The sequence below is a fragment of the Triticum aestivum genome, chromosome 2D, assembly GCF_018294505.1.
Source record: "Triticum aestivum cultivar Chinese Spring chromosome 2D, IWGSC CS RefSeq v2.1, whole genome shotgun sequence".
Classification (NCBI taxonomy): Eukaryota; Viridiplantae; Streptophyta; class Magnoliopsida; order Poales; family Poaceae; genus Triticum; species Triticum aestivum.
In genome coordinates, this window is record NC_057799.1 from 419,598,734 (window position 1) to 419,619,876 (window position 21,143).

Consider the following 21,143-nt stretch of genomic DNA (forward strand, 5'->3'; position numbering starts at 1 on the left):
AGATCAATAGAACCTCACGACAAGTGCAAGAGAGCAACGGAGTGTTCTAAAGACACTAGTGAAGCTCCCCATGATTTGTGCACTCCTTATAATATTTGCATTAGGATACCAAGTGCACAAAATAGGATCATCACTCCCTGAAAATCAATACAAACTCACAACAAGTGTAAGTGAGCATGTAGGAAACAAATCCTAGCACTTGCAACAAACAAATGGTTGAGCAACATATAAAAGAGGCAACTTAAGAGTAGGATCAACCAAAATGATGTGTGTGAGTCATGGCAAAGCACTTGAGAAGACTAATGTAAGGGTGAGCATTAAGCATCAACATAGTCTTGAATAGTGGAGATAGAAGGTGCATGACATGTCCTTCCCACACACACCAAGCAAATGGGTTCACAAGCACACTAAATATGCAAAATGAATAACCAACACTTGTGACAACCCATGGTGAAGACAGAAAATGATAGCTTTGTCAAGAGGAGGGATACCAATCGAAATGGCAAAAGCCTCATCAAGACAAGCAATGGAAAAAAATATCTTCACCACAACAGAGTGCATCAGGATGCAACGATATAAGATCCGCACTCAAGATAAATCCTTTCACATAACCACCAAGGAAAGGTGGACGTGAAAGAATAAGGATATCAACTACAGATGTAACTTCTCTCAAGTGTATAAGATTCTAGGTAGATGAAAATCTTGATGATATCAATCCACAAAGAAGGATATACACACGAAATAGTTACAAAAAGGAAAGAACAAGATATCCACAAGGAAGTCATAAATATACCAATAAGAAATTTTCTTGAGAGCATAGCACATGGCTAGATATGGTCTTATTGTATATAAATGAATTCCAACCACACGAACATCAAAGACATCACAACTAGCAACAAGAGATCATTGTTGGGATGCTTTGAGAAAGGAAACAAGTATCACAAGAAAGAATGAATAACATGCCATGATACAACCTACACAAGGTTGATGCAAGAAATGTGTGCATGAAGTATATGAAGATACTTGTTACCGAGTTAACATTGGAAGGATGTAGTAGATACAAATTGAAGGTAGATAGTAGTTCATTGATCATCCTAGCTTGACTCCAATAAGCACATGGTGACAACACCTTCCTTGTGAGTGATTCGAGCATCCAATGCATCTCCAATTGTTCCTAGAACAACAACACAAACAAAATGGTACCCAACCTCATTGGGACCAAAGAGTTAGAAACACCAATACATAGGACAAACTCCACATACATATGTGCATATACATACAAAAGACATTACAGACCCTTACATGCCCCCACGGGGTGATTCATGATTCTTCGCAGGAAACAAAAGCTGATATTAAGGGAAATCCTATCTACACCCTTCCGTGGTAGACGCCATCATCAACAGTGGGCCACGGGAGGCTGGCGCCAACCCCATCCAGATCAGCGGCGACGACCGGACGCCGCAGCCCTGCTCCGAGCGCGGCGAGAGCTCGGGGGCACGTAGCTGTCGTCGCTCATCTCCGGAGTCTCGTAAAGCTCAGGAGAGCTGCCGGACTCCTGAGGGCTACTGGTGTTCGAGTAGCTGCGGGCGGAGCGCGCGTCGGTCTGGCGCTCCTCCCTAGGGCAGCACTCCAGGCGGCGACCCTCGGCGTCGAAGACCTTGAAGGAGAGTATGGAGGCGCCGTCGTAGTCGAAGTGAATCGCGAGGGCTCCCCTCGCACGGCAGACCCGCGCGATCTCGCCCCAGCCGCGAGCCATGAAGATATTGCTGGTGGGGACCGCTTCGATCTCCGCTCCGGTCGTCGGAGCGCTGCAGTTGGCATGCTGCAGCCAGAGCTCGAGAGGCCCCCTCGGCGGCATCACGTCAGAGAAGAACCGTGGGAAGCGGATCCAGGAGCTTGGAGGCATCGGCGCCCACAGCACCAACTCGCGCGAGGAGTCCGCGACGTGGACCCCAGGGGCGGCGGCACGCGTCGCCGCAGCACGACGACTCCGGACATGGCGTGGGCGGCGCTGCTCGTCGCTCCGACCCCCCGAGCCCTCGGCTCGGGCGTACAAGGGTAGCGGGTACCCCGGAGGAGGCCGCTCGCACCAGGGCCTTGACACCACCTGCATCGCTGCTTCATCACGGCGATGGATCGACCTCTTCTTCGGCGAAAGTGGCCTCGGATCTTCACGGGGAGCCTTTCCTTTCTCTTCGGTAGAAAACCTTTTGATGGGCGCCATTGTTGTCAGCAGTGGAGCAAGGAGGAAGAGATGGGCAACGGGGGCTCCGCCCCCTCCCCATTTATAGCAAGGGAAGGCCAGCCGGCGTCTCCCACAATCGCAGGTAATGATGGTTTTCCTTGCATGTCGCAGGGACTTGTCAAGTCGTGCAGTTGCCGAGGCAGCGTGGGGAAGCGGAGACGCCCACGTCCGATCAACCGCCACGCATCGACCGAGGCCGCAGGCTTTTGGGGCCCGCGATGCTCCGAAATTGACCCTTGGCTTCGCCGTGAAGCCAAGCCCGAGCGGACCTTGGGCCCGGGGGCTACTGTCGGCGTTCTGGGAACGGGGGTCCCCAGACTTGCCTGCCTGCGGCCCACAGCATGGCCAAGCAGCAGGCCGTACGGCCCATCTTCGTCAACAAGGCACCCAAGACCCTCGCGAGGGTCCAAGCCTCGCGAGGCGGACGACGCAAGACCTCCTCTAGAGTGGCCTAGCCAGGCAGGCTCATGAGGAGCGGAGATATCAAGGTAAGGCAAACCTCACGAGGCTCTCATGACATGAGCCATGACGAACGGTACCAGGCGGGTGCCAGGCGGGCGCCAACGCGCGCAGCGTCCCTATTTCCTCTTCGGTGCTAAGGAGGCCAGCGCAGGCGAAGAGTACCGAGGCATCAGGCAAAGGTTGCCATATTGGTGCAACGAGACCAAGACCAGGAGGACGGCAAGGCGGAGGTCATCGTGGAGCCCAAGACGGCGTCACCCCAGAGCTTTTCGCAGGCGAAGACCGCTTTTGTCAGGATAGCTTGTACTAGCTGTCCCCCTTCAAATTTGCCCGCCGTTGTTGGCTCCCTTCCCGCTCGATATTTGGGAAGAGGACCAGGGCCTCTATAAATAGGACTAGCCACCACAGTAGGAGGCAACTGATCCAAAACTGGTTCAGATCATCCTCAACTACCCAAGCACAAGAACACCCCAACCTCAGGAGGCTGTTCTTCCCTTGTACTATTCATCATCAGCCCAAGAGGCAATCCACTACCACCACACTAGAGTAGGGTATTACACCACAACGGTGGCCCAAACCAGTATAAACCTTGTGTCTTTCTGTGCTGCGAGTTCGTCGAGTTCGTCCGCGAGATCTTAGCGAGCTAGAGCATAGATCGGTAGGAGGGAGAGACTTCGCGCGCACCCCAGTGTTCAAACCTTAAGGGTTTGCCGGAACCCCACATCCGACATTTGGCGCGCCAGGTAGGGGTGCGTCGTAGTTTCCCTTCCGTCAGTTCGTTGCTCCATCGCTCCATCGTTTCCATGGCGGATGCTCGCCGTGCTCGAGCTGAGCGTCGGGGTGCCCTCTCCGCCCGCGTCGCTCAGAAGGCTCCCGTAGGCGGGCCACCTCGTCATTCTCCGTCTCCCGCCGCCAACGCTTCCACTGGCCTGGCGGGGAACGAGCAGTAGGCGTCCTCGCTGCATCCTTCGGTGCGGCAAGACGGCCGCACCGCTACTCCATCACTTACCCCTGCCGGTTCTTCGTCTCACGCGCACCGCGCTCCCATGGAGGCACGGGCCGCGCTCATCACGGCGAACGAGCTCCTGCGCTACCGCCCCGTCGACGACCTCTATGAGGAGTGGCTCGACCGCGTCGCTGAGCTCGTCCGCGCCGCAGGAGGCTCTCCGGCACCATCCCACTCTCTGCCTCCCCCTCAACCAGCCGCGGGCGACGGGGCTCATGGCATGCCTCCACCACCTCAACCCCAAGACGGAGCCTTGGCACCAAGGCGCGCGCCTCCGCGGCGTGATCCACCACGCCCGGCGCCCGCGCGTGAAGAAAGAAGCTGCCAAGAAATCCCGCGGCCGCGAGAAGCTGCACCGGCGCTCCCCGCGGCCGCGAGAAGCTGCACCGGCGCTCCCCGCGGCCGCGAGAAGCTGCACCGGCGCTCCCTGCGCCACCTCGTCAAGACCGTGTGCCGCCTGCAGCGGCGCAGCGCGGACCTCGCCAAGACCAAGCTCCACCTCAGAAGCAGGCCCCGGCGACCACGGACGGCTTCCACACCTTCACCCCCGAACTGCGTAGCGTCGCCTGGCCAGACAAGTTCAAGCCAGATCTGCCTCCTCGCTACGATGGCACCGCCGACCCCGCGGAGTTCCTGCAGCTCTATGAGCTGAGCATCGAAGCGGCCAACGGCGACGAAAAAGTCATGGCGAACTGGTTTTCCATGGCTCTCAAGGATGGGGCCCGCTTCTAGCTCCTGAACCTGCAACACGGCTCGATCTCCTCCTGGGGCGAGATGCGCGACCGCTTCGTCGCCAACTTCCAGGGCACTCGCGACCGCCCACCGGCCGCGGGTGATCTACGCTGCATCAAGCAGCAACCCGGAGAGACCCTCCAGAAGTACATCCAACGCTTCAACAACACCCGCCTCAAGATCCCCAAGGTCACGGACGAAGCCATCATCTCCACGTTCTCGGACGGCGTCCGTGACGTCAAGATGAAGGAAGAGCTCGCTATCCACGAGGAGCTTTGCACATCTCAGGAGCTGTTCAACCTGGCGACCAAGTGCGCAAGAGCTGAGGAGGGGCGCCTCTCTCTCCTTGAGCTGCCAGCTGCAGCAGCAGAGGAGAAGAAGGCCAAGGACGTGAAGCGCAAAGAGGCGGTAGTGCTCGCAGCGGAGCCCGACACCAAGCGAGGCAGAGATCAGCCCGAGTCATCCGAGAAAGGCCGACCGTTCTGCGCCTTCCACAACCTGAACACCCACAACACCAGCGACTGTCAAGAGCTCAGAGCCATACGGGAAGGACGCTACGGTCGACGCCCCGAGCACAACGATCGGGGCTACGGCCGCGGAGGAGGACGCGGAGGCGGACGCTGGGACGACCGTGGCCCGCGCCAGGAGTGGCGCGACCGGCCTCGTGAGAACCGCTGGCAGGACCAACCTCGCGAGGGCGCCTGGAGGGACCCGCCTCGTGAGGATCGCCCCCAGGGCAACGCCGGTCTTCCCCCGCTGCCGCCACCAAGAAGGAACGACGACCACCACCAGGATGAGGGGGCTGGGGGCTTCCAGGAGCCGCGTGCGATCGCCTGCATCTTGGGCGGTGCCCAGGCCCCAGCCTCTCGGCGCATCTTCAAACAGTTCGCTCGCGAGGTGAACGCGGTGCTCCCCAAGCTCGAGGCCACGCGCCCGCTCAGGTGGTCCCAATGTGCCATCACCTTCAACTCGGCAGATCAGCTCGAGTGCGCAGCCACCGCTGGCGCCCTCCCTATGTTGTGCTCCCCCGTCATCAGCAATGTGCAAGTCACCAAGACTCTCATCGACGGTGGCGCAGGGCTCAACATCCTGTCCGTCGACACGTTCGACAACCTCCAAGTGCCATATGAGCAGCTCCAGCCAACCAAGCCTTTCTCAGGAGTGACCGACGGTTCCACCACACTGATAGGGCAGGTCCGCCTGCCTGTCACCTTCGGGGAGCGCAAGAACTATCGCACCGAGCTCATCGACTTCGACGTCGCACACATCCGCCCACCGTACAATGCCATCCTCGGGTATCCAGCCCTGGCCAAGTTCATGGCAGTCACTCATCACGGCTACAACGTTCTCAAGATGCCAGGAAGCGGAGGGATCATCACGGTCCCGTGTGAAGAGAGGGATGCGGTGTGCTCCCTTGAGCACGCCTTTCAAGCCGCAGCAATCGATGACCCCGACAGCAGAAGTGAAGGCCCTCCGGAGACCATCCCCAAGAAGAAGCTGCCGCGCCGCACGGGACCTCAAGAGGATGGCGTCGCGGAAGGAGCCTCATCAGGACCAGCGCCCGCTCCAGGGGCACCTCCCTCCACCGCATAGGAAAGCACGCCCGGCGCCCTCCTCAGGCAGGGCTCGGGGGCTCTCTTCCGGAGAGCCTCAGACCTTGCCAACCTCCCGAGGGAGGCGCTTGGGCACCACTTGGAAGCGTGCCTCATGGCACACTTTCCTCAGGAGAGCACAGGGCAAGGAGTGCCCACCACCCAGGAGTTCATCACCAAGGCCACCCAGGAACTGCAAGAAGCAAGAGCCATGCGTGGCCACGGCCGCTCACAAGGCGCAGCTCCCCATCCCGGCGAGGATGCCGGGCTGCGTGTCTGCGTCGACATCCCAGGGCTCAACAGGGCCGCATCTCAGGAGAGCTTCTGGCCATCACGTGTGGGCCGCTATGAGGGCCCACCACACAGCTACGTTCGCATGCCCTTCGGCTTGCCGAGCGTGGCGACGGCCTATCAGCGCAACATGCGGCAAGTCCTGGCGGCTCAGGAGGCCAGGTTCCACGCCGTCCTGGAGGAGATGGAGACGGTCTTCAGGGAACCTCCTGAACCTCCAGAGCCTCCTGAGCCTCAGGGTCCCGGTGGCTCATGAGGAGCCATTCCTTCAACGCGCGGCTTCAGCTGCACCAACTCTACTTCGTCTACAGAACCAGGTGACACCTTCCAATTTCGTTTAAGCTGGGAGCGCCCCTCGGGCTGCATTATTCCCAGGCCACATGGGTCCGTCCCTGTGGCATGTATCCCTTTTTCTTAGGTCTTTAGCTTACCTTGCTGGGGGCGCCCCTCGGGCTGCATCATCCCTGAGCCGCTCGGGCCAGACCCGGTGGCGTGTATCTTCCTGCATTTATCCAAGTTGACCTGCTCTTCATGCTTAACCTGCCAATGGCAATCGCCTGCTCGATCATCGCCTCCCCCGGGGCCTTCACATAGGCACGGCGCTGGTGATGGGTCCGTCCCTGCCACACCGACAAATCTGAGTGGTCGAGCTCTGGCTTGCGGCACGTGCCGCACACGTCACCTCACCAGGCCCTCAGTGCCTTCACATCACCCAGAGCAACCAGCGGCAGGCTAACAGCTGTAACGGCAAACCATGTTTCTTCTTGTGCCTGCTCACAGGGATCCCGAGGGAAGGATAGCAGGCGGCACCGCGAGTCTCTTTTTCTCTCGTGCAATTCGCTTGCGCGTTAAAAGGGGGGCTCCTGAGCATCGCAACTCAGGAACTCTTACTGGCTCTCCAGCCCTCACCCCCTGGCCTTGACCACGGCATCGCGACCTGGCATACCAGCGGCGGCTGAGATTGCTCGAGGGCCGGGACCTGAGGACGTAGAGCACTAAGGAGAGCATGAGGGGAGAGGAACTCGTATGGGCCGACCTGGCTATGCCGCGCGAATTGGCGCGCAGCCCTAGCGCAACATCAGGAATCACCGTGAAGTCAGCAAGATAAGTTTCACCCCAGGATCGGCTAAATATCTGGGCCTAATGGTCATTCGCGCCATGCCGCAGCCCCGTTGTGGCCAAGTCATTTCCCTTTCTTGCCTTAGCATGGCTGCTTGAGCGCTAAGGGGGACCTCCTGAGCATCGCGCCTCAGGGGCTCTTACTGGACCTCGGGCCGCACACCTCCTAGCCTTGACCACGGCACGCGACCTGGCATACCAGCGACGGCTGTAGCCTGCCTGGGGACCGGGACCTGTCAGCGTAGAGCAACAAGCCATCGCGAGGAAAGAAAGGGGGGACCAAGCCTTAACGGGACATGAACTCACCAAGTTTTCATAACAAGGAAGATAAGCACCAAAGACATTACAGACCCTTACATGCCCCCACGGGGTGATTCATGATTCTTCGCAGGAAACAAAAGCTGATACTAAGGGAAATCCTATCTGCACCCTTCCGTGGTAGACGCCATCATCAATAGTGGGCCACGGGAGGCCGACGCCAACCCCATCCAGATCAGCGGCGACGGCCGAACGCCGCAGCCCTGCTCCGAGCGCGGCAAGAGCTCGGGGGCACGTAGCTGTCGTCGCTCGTCTCCGGAGTCTCGTAAAGCTCAGGAGAGCTGCCGGACTCCCGAGGGCTACTGCTGTTGGAGTAGCTACGGGCGGAGCACGCGTCGGTCTGGCACTCCTCCCCAGGGCAGCACTCCAGGCGGCGGCCCTCGGCATCGAAGACCTTGAAGGAGAGCGTGGAGGCGTCGTCGTACTCGAAGTGAATCGCGAGGGCTCCCCTCGCACGGCAGACCCGCGCGATCTCGCCCCAGCCGCGAGACATGAAGATATTGCCGGTGGGGACCGCTTCGATCTCCGCTCCGGTCGCCGGAGCGCTACAGTCGGCATGCTGCAGCCAGAGCTCGAGAGGCCCCCTCGGCGGCATCACGTCGGAGAAGAACCGTGGGAAGCGGATCCAGGAGCTTGGAGGCATCGGCGCCCACAACACCAACTCGCGCGAGGAGTCCGCGACGTGGACCCCAGGGGCGGCGGCACGCGTCGCCGCAGCACGGCGACTTCGGACACGGCGTGGGCGGCGCTGCTCATCGCTCCGACCTCCTGAGCCCTTGGCTCGGGCGTACAAGGGTAGCGGGTACCCCGCAGGAGGCCGCTCGCACCAGGGCCTTGACACCACCTGCATCGCTGCTTCGTCACGGCGATGGATCGACCTCTTCTTCGGTGGAAGTGGCCGGATCTTCACGGGGAGCCTTTCCTTTCTCTTCGGTAGAAAACCTTCTGATGGGCGCCATTGTTGTCAGCAGTGGAGCAAGGAGGACGAAGCAAGCAAGCGAGGAAGAGATGGGCAACGGGGGCTCCGCCCCCCTCCCCATTTATAGCAAGGGAAGGCCAACCGGCGTCTCCCACGATCGCAGGTAATGATGGTTTTCCTTGCATGTCGCAGGGACTTGTCAAGTCGTGCAGTTGCCGAGGCAGCGTGGGGAAGCAGAGACGCCCACGTCCAATCAACCGCCACGCATCGACCGAGGCCGCAGGCTTTTGGGGCCCGCGGTGCTCCGAACTTGACCCTTGGCTTCGCCGCGAAGCCAAGCCCGAGCGCACCTTGGGCCCGGGGGCTACTGTCGGCGTTCTGGGAACGGGGGTCCCCAGACTTGCCTGCCTGTGGCCCACAGCATGGCCAAGCAGCAGGCCGTATGGCCCATCTTCGTCAACAAGGCACCCAAGACCCTCGCGAGGGTCCAAGCCTCGCGAGGCGGACGATGCAAGACCTCCTCTGGAGTGGCCTAGCCAGGCAGGCTCACGAGGAGCAGAGATATCAAGGCAAGGCAAACCTCACGAGGCTCTTGTGACGTGAGCCATGACGAACGGTACCAGACGGGTGCCAGGCGGGCGCCAGTGCATGCATCGTCCCTATTTCCTCTTCGGTGCTAAGGAGGCTAGCGCAGGCGAAGAGTACCGAGGCATCAGGCAAATGTTGCCATATTGGTGCAACGAGACCAAGACCAGGAGGACGGCAAGGCGGAGGTCATCGTGGAGCCCAAGACACCGTCACCCAAGAGGTTCTCGCAGGCGAATACCGCTTTTGTCAGGATAGCTTGTACTAGCTGTCCCCCTTCAAATTTGCCCGCCGTTGTTGGCTCCCTTCCCGCTCGATATTTGGGAAGAGGACCAGGGCCTCTATAAATAGGACTAGCCACCACAGTAGGAGGCAACTGATCCAAAACTGGTTCAGATCATCCTCAACTACCCAAGCACAAGAACACCCCAACCTCAGGAGGTTGTTCTTCCCTTGTACCGTTCATCATCAGCCCAAGAGGCAATCCACCACCACCACCACCACACTGGAGTAGGGTATTACACCACAACGGTGGCCCGAACCAGTATAAACCTTGTGTCTTTCTGTGTTGCGAGTTCGTCGAGTTCGTCCACGAGATCTTAGCGAGCTAGAGCGTAGATCAGTAGGAGGGAGAGACTTCGCGCGCACCCCAGTGTTCGAACCTTAAGGGTTTGCCAGAACCCCGCATCTGACAAGCACATTATGGGATACTAGAAGATTATCATGAGAGCTTGTGAGCTTTACATGACTTTCTTCCAATTTCTCATAATTGCTAGATAGCAAGTCAAGTTGAGCCCTTAGCTCAACATTCTCCTACAAAATAGATGCTTCACTAGAAATAGAGTTAGTAGCACAAGCATCATCAATAATAGCAAGAGGAGAAGGCAACTTGGCAAGCTCTTTAGAATATGAAGCTTTAAGTTGAGCATGAGACTTGGTGAGTTTGATGAGCTCACTCTTAATGACCCTTGAGCCATTTTCGAGGTGCCCAAAGTCCTCAAGGAGTTTAGCATGCGCAACTTCAAGCTTCTCATTTTTAGTTTCAAAAACATTGGCCACCTCAAGAGCTCTATCATGAGATTCCTTCACTCCAGATAATTCTAGAGCAAAAGTATCCTCAATAGATTCCTTGGTGGTTTGTTCAAGTTCGAGAGCTTGGGAGAGGTCTGCAATCTCATTAGCGTAATCACGCTCATGACCTTCCATTTTATCAATGGTGACCTCATGCTCCTCAAGACGAGATTCCAACTCATCAATATATTTGTTGCCCTCAATAGCAATAGACATGATTTCCATGAAGTTGGAACGAGCAATTTTATTCTTAAGAAGAGCTTTAAAAATCATTCCCCCCTTAATTTTTAAGGAGGCAACATTATCATTCTCTTCATCATAATCAACATCATCATCGACTCATCGTTCTTGCCATCATCAATATCATCACAAGATATATTGGGATTCAAAGTGGGAGATACCTTTGAAGCCCTGGCCATAAGGCAAACTACATTAGATGATGATGTAGGATCCCTTGAAGCACCATTCAGGACCACATCTTGTTCCATGGGGTGTTGGGTTTCCTCTACATTGTTAGCACAACAATTCAAGGAAATAGATGCATTTTTATCATGGCAACAAGACATAGTAAGCATATCATTATGAGATTTAGTCAAGCAATTTCTACATGATATGCAAGGACTATCGACACAAGCATGTGAAACATTTGGAGTGCTCGAAGTGCTAAAGTCCAAAGATGAAGAGAACACAAAGAACTCCAAGATCTAGATCCAAAGGGTTCCCCTCACATAGAGGAGAAAGTGATCTGATTGGTGGAAATGTGGATCTAGATCTCCTCTGTCTTTTCCCCCAAAAACTAGCAAGAATCCATGGAGGGATTGAGAGTTAGCAAGCTCGAAGAAGGTCAACAATGGGGGAAGAAAAGGAGCTCAAAGGATAAGGTTCATTGGGGAAGAAGACCCCCTTTTATAGGTGGGGAAAAACCCAACCATTAGCTCACAGCCCGCACAGAGCGGTACTACCGCTCGTGGGAGCGGTACTACCGCTAGGGCGGTGAAAGCCCTTTGAAAAACAACATCGAGGAGGCAAAAGGCTGGTAGAACCGCCGGAGCGGTACTACCGCTCATCCTCACGGTACTACCGCTAGGGGTAGCGGTACTACCGCTAAGGGTAGCGACACTACTGCTTGCGAGCGGTACTAAAAAATACATCCGTGCCTACCACCGCTGGACTTATGACGAGTTTTTGGTCCGGAGCGGAAGTAGCCATGGAAGTAGCCGCAGTAGTACCGCTCCCAAATGCGGTAGTAAAAAATTACATCCCCTCCAAGCGGTAGTACCACTGCAGCCTTTTTAAGGACACCAAAACTGACACAACTTCTGCAAACGGACTCCAAATTTAACGAAACCAAATTTGTTGGAAAGCTAGCGACAAGGGCTAATACAATCTTGATAGAAATAACAATAAGAAGTAAATTATAAAAGGCTCATAAGAAAATGGTGAGAACCCTTCCTCGAATAAGACCGGTAAACCTCCAACACCGAAAACACAATAGAAGAAGCATGTGAACTCCGTTTTCGATGAACTCGAGCTTGTCAAGAAGATGACCATAAGCTCCAAATCTCACAAGGAGAAAACCAAACAAGAACCAAGAAAGATGATGCAAGCATGCAATGGTTTGAGCTCTCTACGAACGATACGATCAAGCTACTCACTTGAGAGCCCCCCTTGATAGTACGACAATCGATCCTATAACCCGGTCTCCAAACTACCACCATGAGACCGGTAAAATAGAGAACCTATCAAGGCCAAACCTTTGCCTTGCACAAAGTCCACTTGAGCTAGATGTAGACGATCTTGACTTCCTCAAGTTGGACCACCTTTCTTGATTGCGTTGGCTCGGTGAAGACTAGTAGATTGCTCCCCATACTCCACTATGGATGAGCCACTCTTCGACACATCTTCACAAGTCCATTGTCACCACAATGGACGGCAATTTTCAAGCACTTGATCTCTTCGTGATGCATCACTTGAACATGCACACCGCAACCTAACCCCACAAAGAACTCTCACGAAGACCATGGGTTAGTACACAAAGCGTAATTGACAAAGCTTACCATACCATGGGATCACTTGATCCCTCTCAGTACATCTTCTATGCTTTGTGTGTTGATCAACTTGATTCACTCTTTGACTTAGTCTTGATCAACCTCTCACATGACCAATCTTTTGGTAATTCCTTGAATAGCACCTTGGTCATCACAAACTCTCCTCGAAACCAACAAATGGACTCCAAGAAAAGCATATGAACAAATACTTCAAATATAACTCAAGGCAACCATTAGTCCGTAGAGATTGTCATTAATTACCAAAACCAAACATGGGGGCACCGCATGTTCTTTCAGCTTGAATCAGCAAGTTCATTTTTACTAGATTGAGAAATAATGATGCACTTTTGTCTGTGGTGCAAACCGAACTGTTTGCCTTGCCATTTTTTTGTACTCCAGTACTCTGCAATTAGTATACCACCACCAGCAGCAGCTCGTCTTAGTGGTCGCTGACTCTGCTTCTGTATCTCCAAGTAGTGGTAGTAGTCGTTCGAGTGCTAGATGATTAACAACACTTTGTTGGTTCGTAGGTTGTAAGGACTGAACTTGTTGATTTTGCAAACTGGTATCTATCTAGAATGTTGCAGTTCTGGTTCTATATCTGTATCAGTGATGGTTTGATTGATGTTTGCTTTTCTACTCATCTGAACTGAACACAACCTTGTCTAGCTATTTGTATTTTGTCTGCGATTTCTAGTGCTAATTATATGATGGAGCTAACTGAACCATTAGAGCAAGTTGATGGGCTGACAAAATCCAGTTTATTTTGGTGGCATATCTCTGTACTAGAGCAAGTTGACGGAGCTAACATAACAACATATCCAGTTTATATGTGGGAGAGTAATGTAGACTTGGATCTGCTAGCTGAGAGGAGTACTAGTGAATTATGTCGCACTAATCATTCTATTGTCGTCGTCGCCGAATAGTAGCAAGGTGACAGAGCATGCTTGTTTGAAGAAAAAAACTTGAGAGACTACGTTAGCAAACTTAATAAAGAACCCACCACCTTCCACATCGTCTGCCTTTGGGGCATTCAACTGGACGTCTGTCTACTTCCGTCTAAGTTGTTCAGTGATTCATAGTTTGACAGTTTGATTTTTTTCTTTTAAAAAAACCTTGAACTACTAGTGCAAATATTAGTCTTCCATTGCACTAATTAGTTGTTTTTTCTGTTGGCAAAGCTAGGAAAATATCACAAACACGTTGGTACAATTTTGTATATGCTGAGATCTAACAGGAGTACAACTACTATTCTGTAGTCTTGCACCAACGTGTATGACTTGTCTGAGTACGGGATTAAATGTGTCAAAATCATTACTACTATTCTGTAGTTTTGCACCAACTACTAAGACCACCACACTTGTTTTGGATTGGGGGAGTAAAATGATTCAGTTTATGCCACTTGGAGCATGTGCCTAGGTGGCAGTTCTGGCAGCAGGCTGTGACTGGGATGCGTTAGCCAAAGCTCCTATTATGCTTTCATATGTATTACTCCCTCTGTAAATAGAACTAGTGTTCATCTAGCAAAGCTATTTGCTATAACAGTTTTTTTGAAGGCACTTTAATATTCATCTCTTTTTGTTTCATCACGTTCTCAAGCATCAAAAGAAGCAGCAATAAACAAGCTGGATGGAAAAACTGCTGCTAAATTATTCCCATGTAGCAACTTTGTCTCATTTTTATTACGTGACCTTCACAATTATGTAGCAAGGATATAAGGGGAGTTAGTTACATTGTAAAGATCGGATTTTTAAATATTCTACACCATGTTATGTCAATATGGCAAACCTTGCCTACCAAACAGAAATTTTAAACAAAGAGGATTATGGATGGAGGAGTTTGGGGGATTCAAGTGGGTTTGAAGATATTGGGTGAAAGGAAGAGATTCACCCAATCCCCTGAAACCCCCCCTCGCCAAACCTCCCCAATCCACTTCTACCAAACGAGGCCTGACGACTCTCATTTTCCGCTCGTGCTCATCATATTGCGGCGGACTACGCAAAACCAACCGCACCTCAGGCTGCAAGTGGGACTCTCCGCGGGAGGCCCGCGTCCGCCCCACATCCGCCACATCGTATATGTGGAAGGCCCGTATCTGTCCACATAGTTTTAAACGGGATAAGTGGGTTTCGTGGGTATCCCACATCCCACATGTCATCAAACATGAGTAAATGTTTCTTTCGCTAGTAACCGATCCATAGCACGTAACTGAATCAAAGGAAGAAAGATCGACCAACACTCCTAGCTGGAGGTATCGATCGTACCTCGTGCCGGTACTTGGGCTGCTCAGAGAGACCGGACCGTGGCGTCCTCCGGCACTTGCTTCCGCTTCACAGGCTTGGCCTGCGATCTAGTCGGCAAGGCCTCCCTGACGGCGGCAGAGAGGTGGTGCAGTGCAGCTCCTCCATCTTGCGATTATTCTCCTCCACCTGCCTCCACCGCTGTTCGTCATACGCGAGCATACCGGCCATTTTCTCTCACGCCTTCTCTGTCTCTCGTTGTTTGAGCTGCTGGGGTGGGGGAGAAGATCTGTTACGTTAGATGAACGCAACAGAATGAATGAGGAGAAGACGAGCTGCGGCGGCCAATAATTCGGACGAGATTCATTCAGAAGTTAGAAACGTCGAAAATTATTGCCCTTTTTGAGGGATTTTAGTTCGTCACGGTCCATGGCAGAGATGCTGCGGCATCCATGGCAGAGTTGGGGTGTCCATGACGAAGATGGACGGCGACGTTGAGGTGGCGTCCATGGCGGGACTGGGTGGCCATGTCGGAGCTGGACGACGACGTCCACGGCGGCGCTAAGGCGGCCATGGCGGAGGTGGAAGGCGGCGCTGCGGCTATGGCGGAACTACACGGCGGCCTGTCTTTATTCCCCCCGATGCATCGTCACGGCGTGCCTGCCTGATTCGAGAAGTGAGATGGACGTGGGCTCGATGCGGGCGTCGCGGGACAAACCCACACATCCCACTTAATTAGTCACTTTATTCGAGGGTGTCCACGAACATAGATTATGTGGGCTTTTACATGGGCACCGCGGGCAGCCCGCGTCCACTTGCAGCCTGAACCGCACCCATGGGCCGGCCGGTACATCTTTCCCGTGGGCCTCCCGCGCTTGGCCCGAGTAGTGATCGCAACCTTCCGACCCGCCGCCGCCTTCGTCCGACCCACCGCCGACCGGACGAACCCTTTCCTCGACGCCGCCCTAGGAATAATCTGCACCGCCGTCGCCTAGACCCTCCCCAACGAGCCGCCCAGTCGCCCGCTCGCCATCTGGACGCCGACCCGTCGTCGAGTCCTCCTCGACGCTGGTCTAGGATCCGCTCCACCCGAAGCTGCACAAGGACGCACCCCTCGCCCCCAGACATAGGTAGGCTTCTCTCGCCTCTTGTGTTGGGCAATCAACGAAGCAGCAGGCGGAGGGCTCTCCCCCAATTTTCTTTGGTCTATGAGACTTCCATCTCGTATTGCTTGAAGTTTTATGGTGGTCTTTGCGAGAGGTATGCTTGGTGGGGAATATGAATGCTCCAATTTTATATCCATAAGCTACTCCCTCCGTCCGAGAATGTAAGACGTTTCTTTGACACTATCATAGTATCAAAAAATGTCTTTTAGGGACGGAGCGAGTATATTACATCGCCGTTCTTGGATCAAATGATCCATTTTTTGGTAACTGCATAATTATGGATTCATTTTCATGTTAATAGTGTTATTAGGTACGAATCCGTTGTATTTTAGTTAGAAGAGAAGATACGAGAGGAGGAGAAGGCTGTGTGTGCCTGCCATCTCGGAGGGGCGCTGGCTGTCTCGGAGGCTCGCTGGCGCTGGAGAGAACAGCTCAACCTGTTAGTAACAAAGGGTAGAATTGGAACAGGGGCATTTCAGTTTTCTCACGAGGAGTTACATCTTGCTAGGAATAGAACCCAGTTAATTTTTTTCCCATATGAACAAAATTACAAAAATTCCAATACACCCAACTTGACATATACGATCAGGCTACTCACTATAGGGAATATAATCCAACTTGGGAAGACAGACATGATTGTTTGAGGAATAGGCAGACGTAAGTTGGCATTGCCATGAGTTTCCATGGGGAAACTACGAACTTCTAGCAAGCAAACACAAAAGTTGGAATTGCAGACCAATCCTGATTTCAGAAGAATTTGAATTGGGCCTCCAAATTTGCAAGGACAGCTCCGTTCCACAAGCCAAATGGACATAGGCGATTTGGAACTCTGGGAAGAATTAAATGGAGATAGGATTTCCTGCATTTGCTACATGGATTTGGATTGTGTCATGTTCTAAAACTATTTGTGGTGGTGGTAGGGTGGGGGGTAATCATGTTATACACTCAAATGAGTAGGTTTTCGTCACACATTCACCTTGAGCTATGAAACATGGATACGGCAGAAAACCAGTCTATAAGAGGTGGATACTGCCCGGATATGCTGATACATCTGGATACATCCGGTGCAATCACTAATGTCTTGGTGTGTCTTGCTCGTGCAGTCATTGTGATTTGATGAGCTTGGCAGCTTGCACGTTCAGTTATCATGATTTGGTGAGCTTGAGTGGTGTGTTGGCTCGTGGGATTGGAAAACAATTATGTTCCCGTTCCTGCATAGAATCATTAATATCTATATAGTTTTAGTATCTATATATATGAAAATGTATCGCTGCATTTTTGAAAAGTTGCCGTTTTGCGGTATCTGTATCATCATATCTGGGCAGCCTAGCCTTGGAGTTGTTATTAAGACTTCAGGTAGAGAGTATCTCTGTGCTAAAATTTCTCTTTTTCTGTTTACTTATTCCTTGCAGAAGTGTAAACTGTGCGCCAATTGTTTACACATGTCCATCTTTCGCTTCATTCTCCCAAGAATAGAAAGAAGTAGAGGCTGGAGATGCTTTGCTACTGGAATCCCTTCTGATTCTATAGCGGAGCTCAATAAGGTTAGGTTTCTTCACTCTCTTTAAATAATTCGTCATGTGTAAGCTTTTCTTTTCCTTTACTGTTATTTACTCATCTTATTGAGACTAGACATGGCTAGATTACTAGACATATTTGTCGTTTGATGCTTTGGGTAATGGCAATTACGTAATTGCCGTGTACTTGCATGTGGTGTTTTTTGGTATCTTCAGGTTGGGTGTCCAACATGACCATGATAGTTACTTTTCCCTTTATACCTGAGCTGTAAGATAACCATGTCCTGTTGTAGCACGCTTAAGTTTGGTGAATTATAGTCTACTACTCCCTACGTGTGGCAAAAAAGGTGAAATAGTGCAGCCTTGGACTCTTCCTGTAGAACACATCCAGAAATCAGGTTATACGTATCAAATGATTTACACCACGAAAATTATATTGACTAATACCCAAATGAACTATAGGACATGGACAAATCATGGCTTCAAACAAAATATAGATAATATATGTGAGAAAGGAAGTTTCTGTTCATGGCTTGGGCGCACGGCACATGATAACAAATTAACTTTGTCAAAGAAGAGGTAAAACATGTCCTAATTTAAACTAAAGCAAATTTATTTCTTCATATGCTCAGGGTATAGGATCTTCAATGGCAAAAGAAAAATGGGATATCCGAATTATGACCCAAACTGCAACCTTGATATGCGTCTTTTTTTTCAAAAAAATTGATGGGTAGCAAAAGTTATCAGCAGATATATCCACTCAAGCAAAATTAAGCAAATTCACGATCTAGCGTTAAGCAAATAGGGTGCACGCGAGAAAGAGGATTAATTAGGCTATTTCCATATCACAATGTTACTTCCAAAAAAACATGGTGTTATTCATATGATTCAGAATAATATTAATTGGATAAAATTTAGGAAAACCATGGGGCCGTGGATCCACTCATTCTGACCGTCAGATTCATGGACGGGATCGGTGCCAAGAATCATAGTTGGGCCAACTTCTCTTGACCACTCCTGTAATTCCAACTTTCAGCAACAACTGACTGAAATGAACATCTAGTTCAGTACAAATTCTGGAGCTGCATTTTTTTATCACCAATAATAGAAACTTACAGCTGTTTTGTCTATATATCATTCATTCTTCATCCATCATGATCATGTGTAACTTTTCTCAAATGTGTCTTAACTTCCAAAGATGTCAAAATATTCTAGTGCAGTTCATGTGCTCTAAACAAAAGAAAAATGTTTGAACAGATGGCTGCCAAATCGAACCGACTGAAAGAAATCCCAAAGTACTACTATTCCACTTATACATCCATTCTTGAATAACATAACTTCATAACTGTATAATAAACAAATAATTCAGTGTACTCATGACAGAACAAGGATATGGAATCCCATTAATGATGTTCTAGACACAGATTGTATAATTGGAACACCAAAAAGACAATCGAAGCTAAAGGTTTATGCATTGTCTTTTAAGATGTATACACAGTACTTTGCTTGACTTAAACTATTATGACACTGATTTAGAAAGTAAGAAAAACTAAGGTCCGGTACTACAGTGCAGGTAAAGAAAAAAAAAACTGTAGTTACAACCTGATTTCAAGTCCTTGCTGAAGAAATGTGGTGTTGCTAACAGAACTGTTACAGCCTGACAAAGGAGAAAGAACAGCTATTGTTAGCTACAGCCTACAGGGTTAAAATACAGTTTGTTTTACCTTAATCGTCTATCCAGTGAAAACAAAGATACTGAACACGACTTAGTTGAGAACAACATGAACTTTTGATTGTGTGTCCTGTGAACCAACATCACCGGGAAGATTTGCTTAATAAAAGAGGTATAGTTTATTCTTACTGGACGTGGAAACTAAAGATAGGAATTTGCATTTAATCATATTAAAACATGTTATAATGATTGAGGACGTCCATAAGTAGATGACTCACTTGAAATGTGGCGATGATTGGGGGAAGCTGGCGCAAGAGAGCTTGTAGAACAGGGGGCGTTGGGAGAGCGCAAGCACGAAGGAGGCGGCGAAGCAGAGGAGCTGCGGTGGAACTGGAAGCTGCGAGATAATCTGATAAGGTTCCAGGTGCTTCGATTTGAGCGTGAGGTGGACGCACCAAAATCCAAAGTGCGCCTTCTGGCCAACTGCGAATCCGACGTATCACAATCGTTGGATTTGATTCGGTATGGATCCGACTGTACATCTTCATCATGGAGAGTTAAATCGACGGTTGGTATTGATTTCGGGATGCTGGGATGAGAGAGAAAGAGGTTGTAGATTCAAAAGTTGAAAACTGGCACATTATATAGGAGTATAGATACTTTACTATCCAGTATGTTTCATTTTCCTCTCTAAGCTTTCCCCATTTAGAATTTACCAACTGAATCTGTTCCCTTTGGTTCTGAATTATAGTATGCAGAATTCTTAAAGACAAAAATCTACACAAGCTAATATAGGTTTCTGACGTAGTCATGAGTATTGTGAACTGTCCTCGTACTAATATATTTTGTCATTGGGCATTAATAATTATCTTGAACTTTGTAATTTCAGGAAATGGAATCGATATTTGGCGAATCTCCTTCAGCCAGCCCTTTGGGCTCAAATCCTCCTCAGCAAGCAGTCCATCCCACTCCTGCAGCCCGGGAGACACAACCGGGTCTTACCCATGTTGATTGCAGTGGCCAGGCAAAGATGGTTGATGTCTCACCCAAACATGACAGTCAGAGAGTAGCTATAGCCAGCTGCAGGGTCTTGCTAGGCCAGAAGGCATTTAACTTGGTGGCGTCAAACCAGATTGCCAAAGGCGATGTACTTACTGTTGCAAAGATAGCTGGAATAACTGGTGCGAAGCAAACTAGTAACCTCATACCCCTGTGCCACAACATTAATCTCTCCCATGTTCGTGTTGATCTCACTCTCAATGAAGAGGACTCTAGTGTTGTCATAGAAGGGGAAGCCACCACTTGCGGGAAGACAGGGGTTGAAATGGAAGCAATGGCTGCAGTGACCATTGCCGGACTGACGGTTTATGACATGTGCAAAGCAGCTTCAAAGGACATATGTATAACAGATATCTGTCTCCAGCACAAATCGGGGGGAAAGAGTGGAAACTGGTCCAGGAATTAGAAGCTTCAGTTGCTTTTCTGAGGATATGAATGCAGGCCTGAATTCTTACACCAGAAGGTTTTGATTTGCTTTAAATTTGTGCACACTAGATGTTAAATCTTTGAGCCATCAGAGAAGGTTATTTTGAATTCCCTGCCTGTTAATGCACTGTCCAACTGGTTATATTACCCATGGTTTATTGTGCATTCTCCATTGCTGCTCATTGCGCACAGACTGGTATGCACATGTCAACATAAGGTGGAGTAAATGAAAGTTGAGTATAAATATGTTGATATTTTTGTGTCCTTGGTTGGATGAGTGCATAAAAGCCAGTTTTATTATACAAACGCTCTCTCTGCAAATTTAGTATCTGAGTCCTTTTATCTTTTTAGGTTTCGACTTGTGTAATTGTTAGTTGGTGTGATGATCTCAGTAATATTGATGTTATGGCACACGTGTTCTTTTTTATTTGATTACAAGGTGGAAGAATGCATCTCCTGCATAACCATGGTGACAAGAAGTGAAGTAGTGAACCTTTGAGTAATTGGCTGCACTTCATCTTGTACCCCGATCGACTTAGTGTGTAGTACATAAAATACTTGACGCCAGATGATACAGAAGAAGCCCCCACATCTGCTCCAATTATCATAACCTACTTATATATAAGTTATTACCTTAACTAACAGTCAGTGTTATACAATGTCATTATGTTTGTA

General features: G+C 50.6%; 1 protein-coding gene across 2 annotated transcripts; it reads left to right on the forward strand.

Annotated features, from left to right (window-relative positions):
* Positions 1–15,547: 15,547 nt before the first annotated feature.
* Positions 15,548–20,726, forward strand: LOC123053545 (cyclic pyranopterin monophosphate synthase, mitochondrial). 2 transcript variants are annotated; one of them, XM_044477010.1, is made up of 3 exons: positions 15,548–15,758; positions 17,207–17,338; positions 19,873–20,726. In XM_044477010.1, the coding sequence occupies exons 2-3, from the start codon at positions 17,237–17,239 to the stop codon at positions 20,446–20,448; spliced, it is 678 nt and encodes a 225-aa protein (XP_044332945.1). In that variant the 5' UTR covers positions 15,548–15,758; positions 17,207–17,236; the 3' UTR covers positions 20,449–20,726. The 2 variants fall into 2 exon arrangements, with proteins under 2 accessions (XP_044332945.1, XP_044332946.1); XM_044477011.1 differs by lacking the exon at positions 15,548–15,758 and adding an exon at positions 15,793–15,888.
* The last annotated feature ends 417 nt before the right edge of the window (positions 20,727–21,143 follow it).

Excerpts from the sequence above, each read along its gene's own strand:
- LOC123053545 (XM_044477010.1), top strand. The coding sequence starts at position 17,237 with ATGTCCATCTTTCGCTTCATTCTCCCAAGAATAGAAAGAAGTAGAGGC. Across the intron at positions 17,339-19,872 it reads CTATAGCGGAGCTCAATAAG|GAAATGGAATCGATATTTGG; the intron begins GTTAGGTTTCTT and ends TTGTAATTTCAG.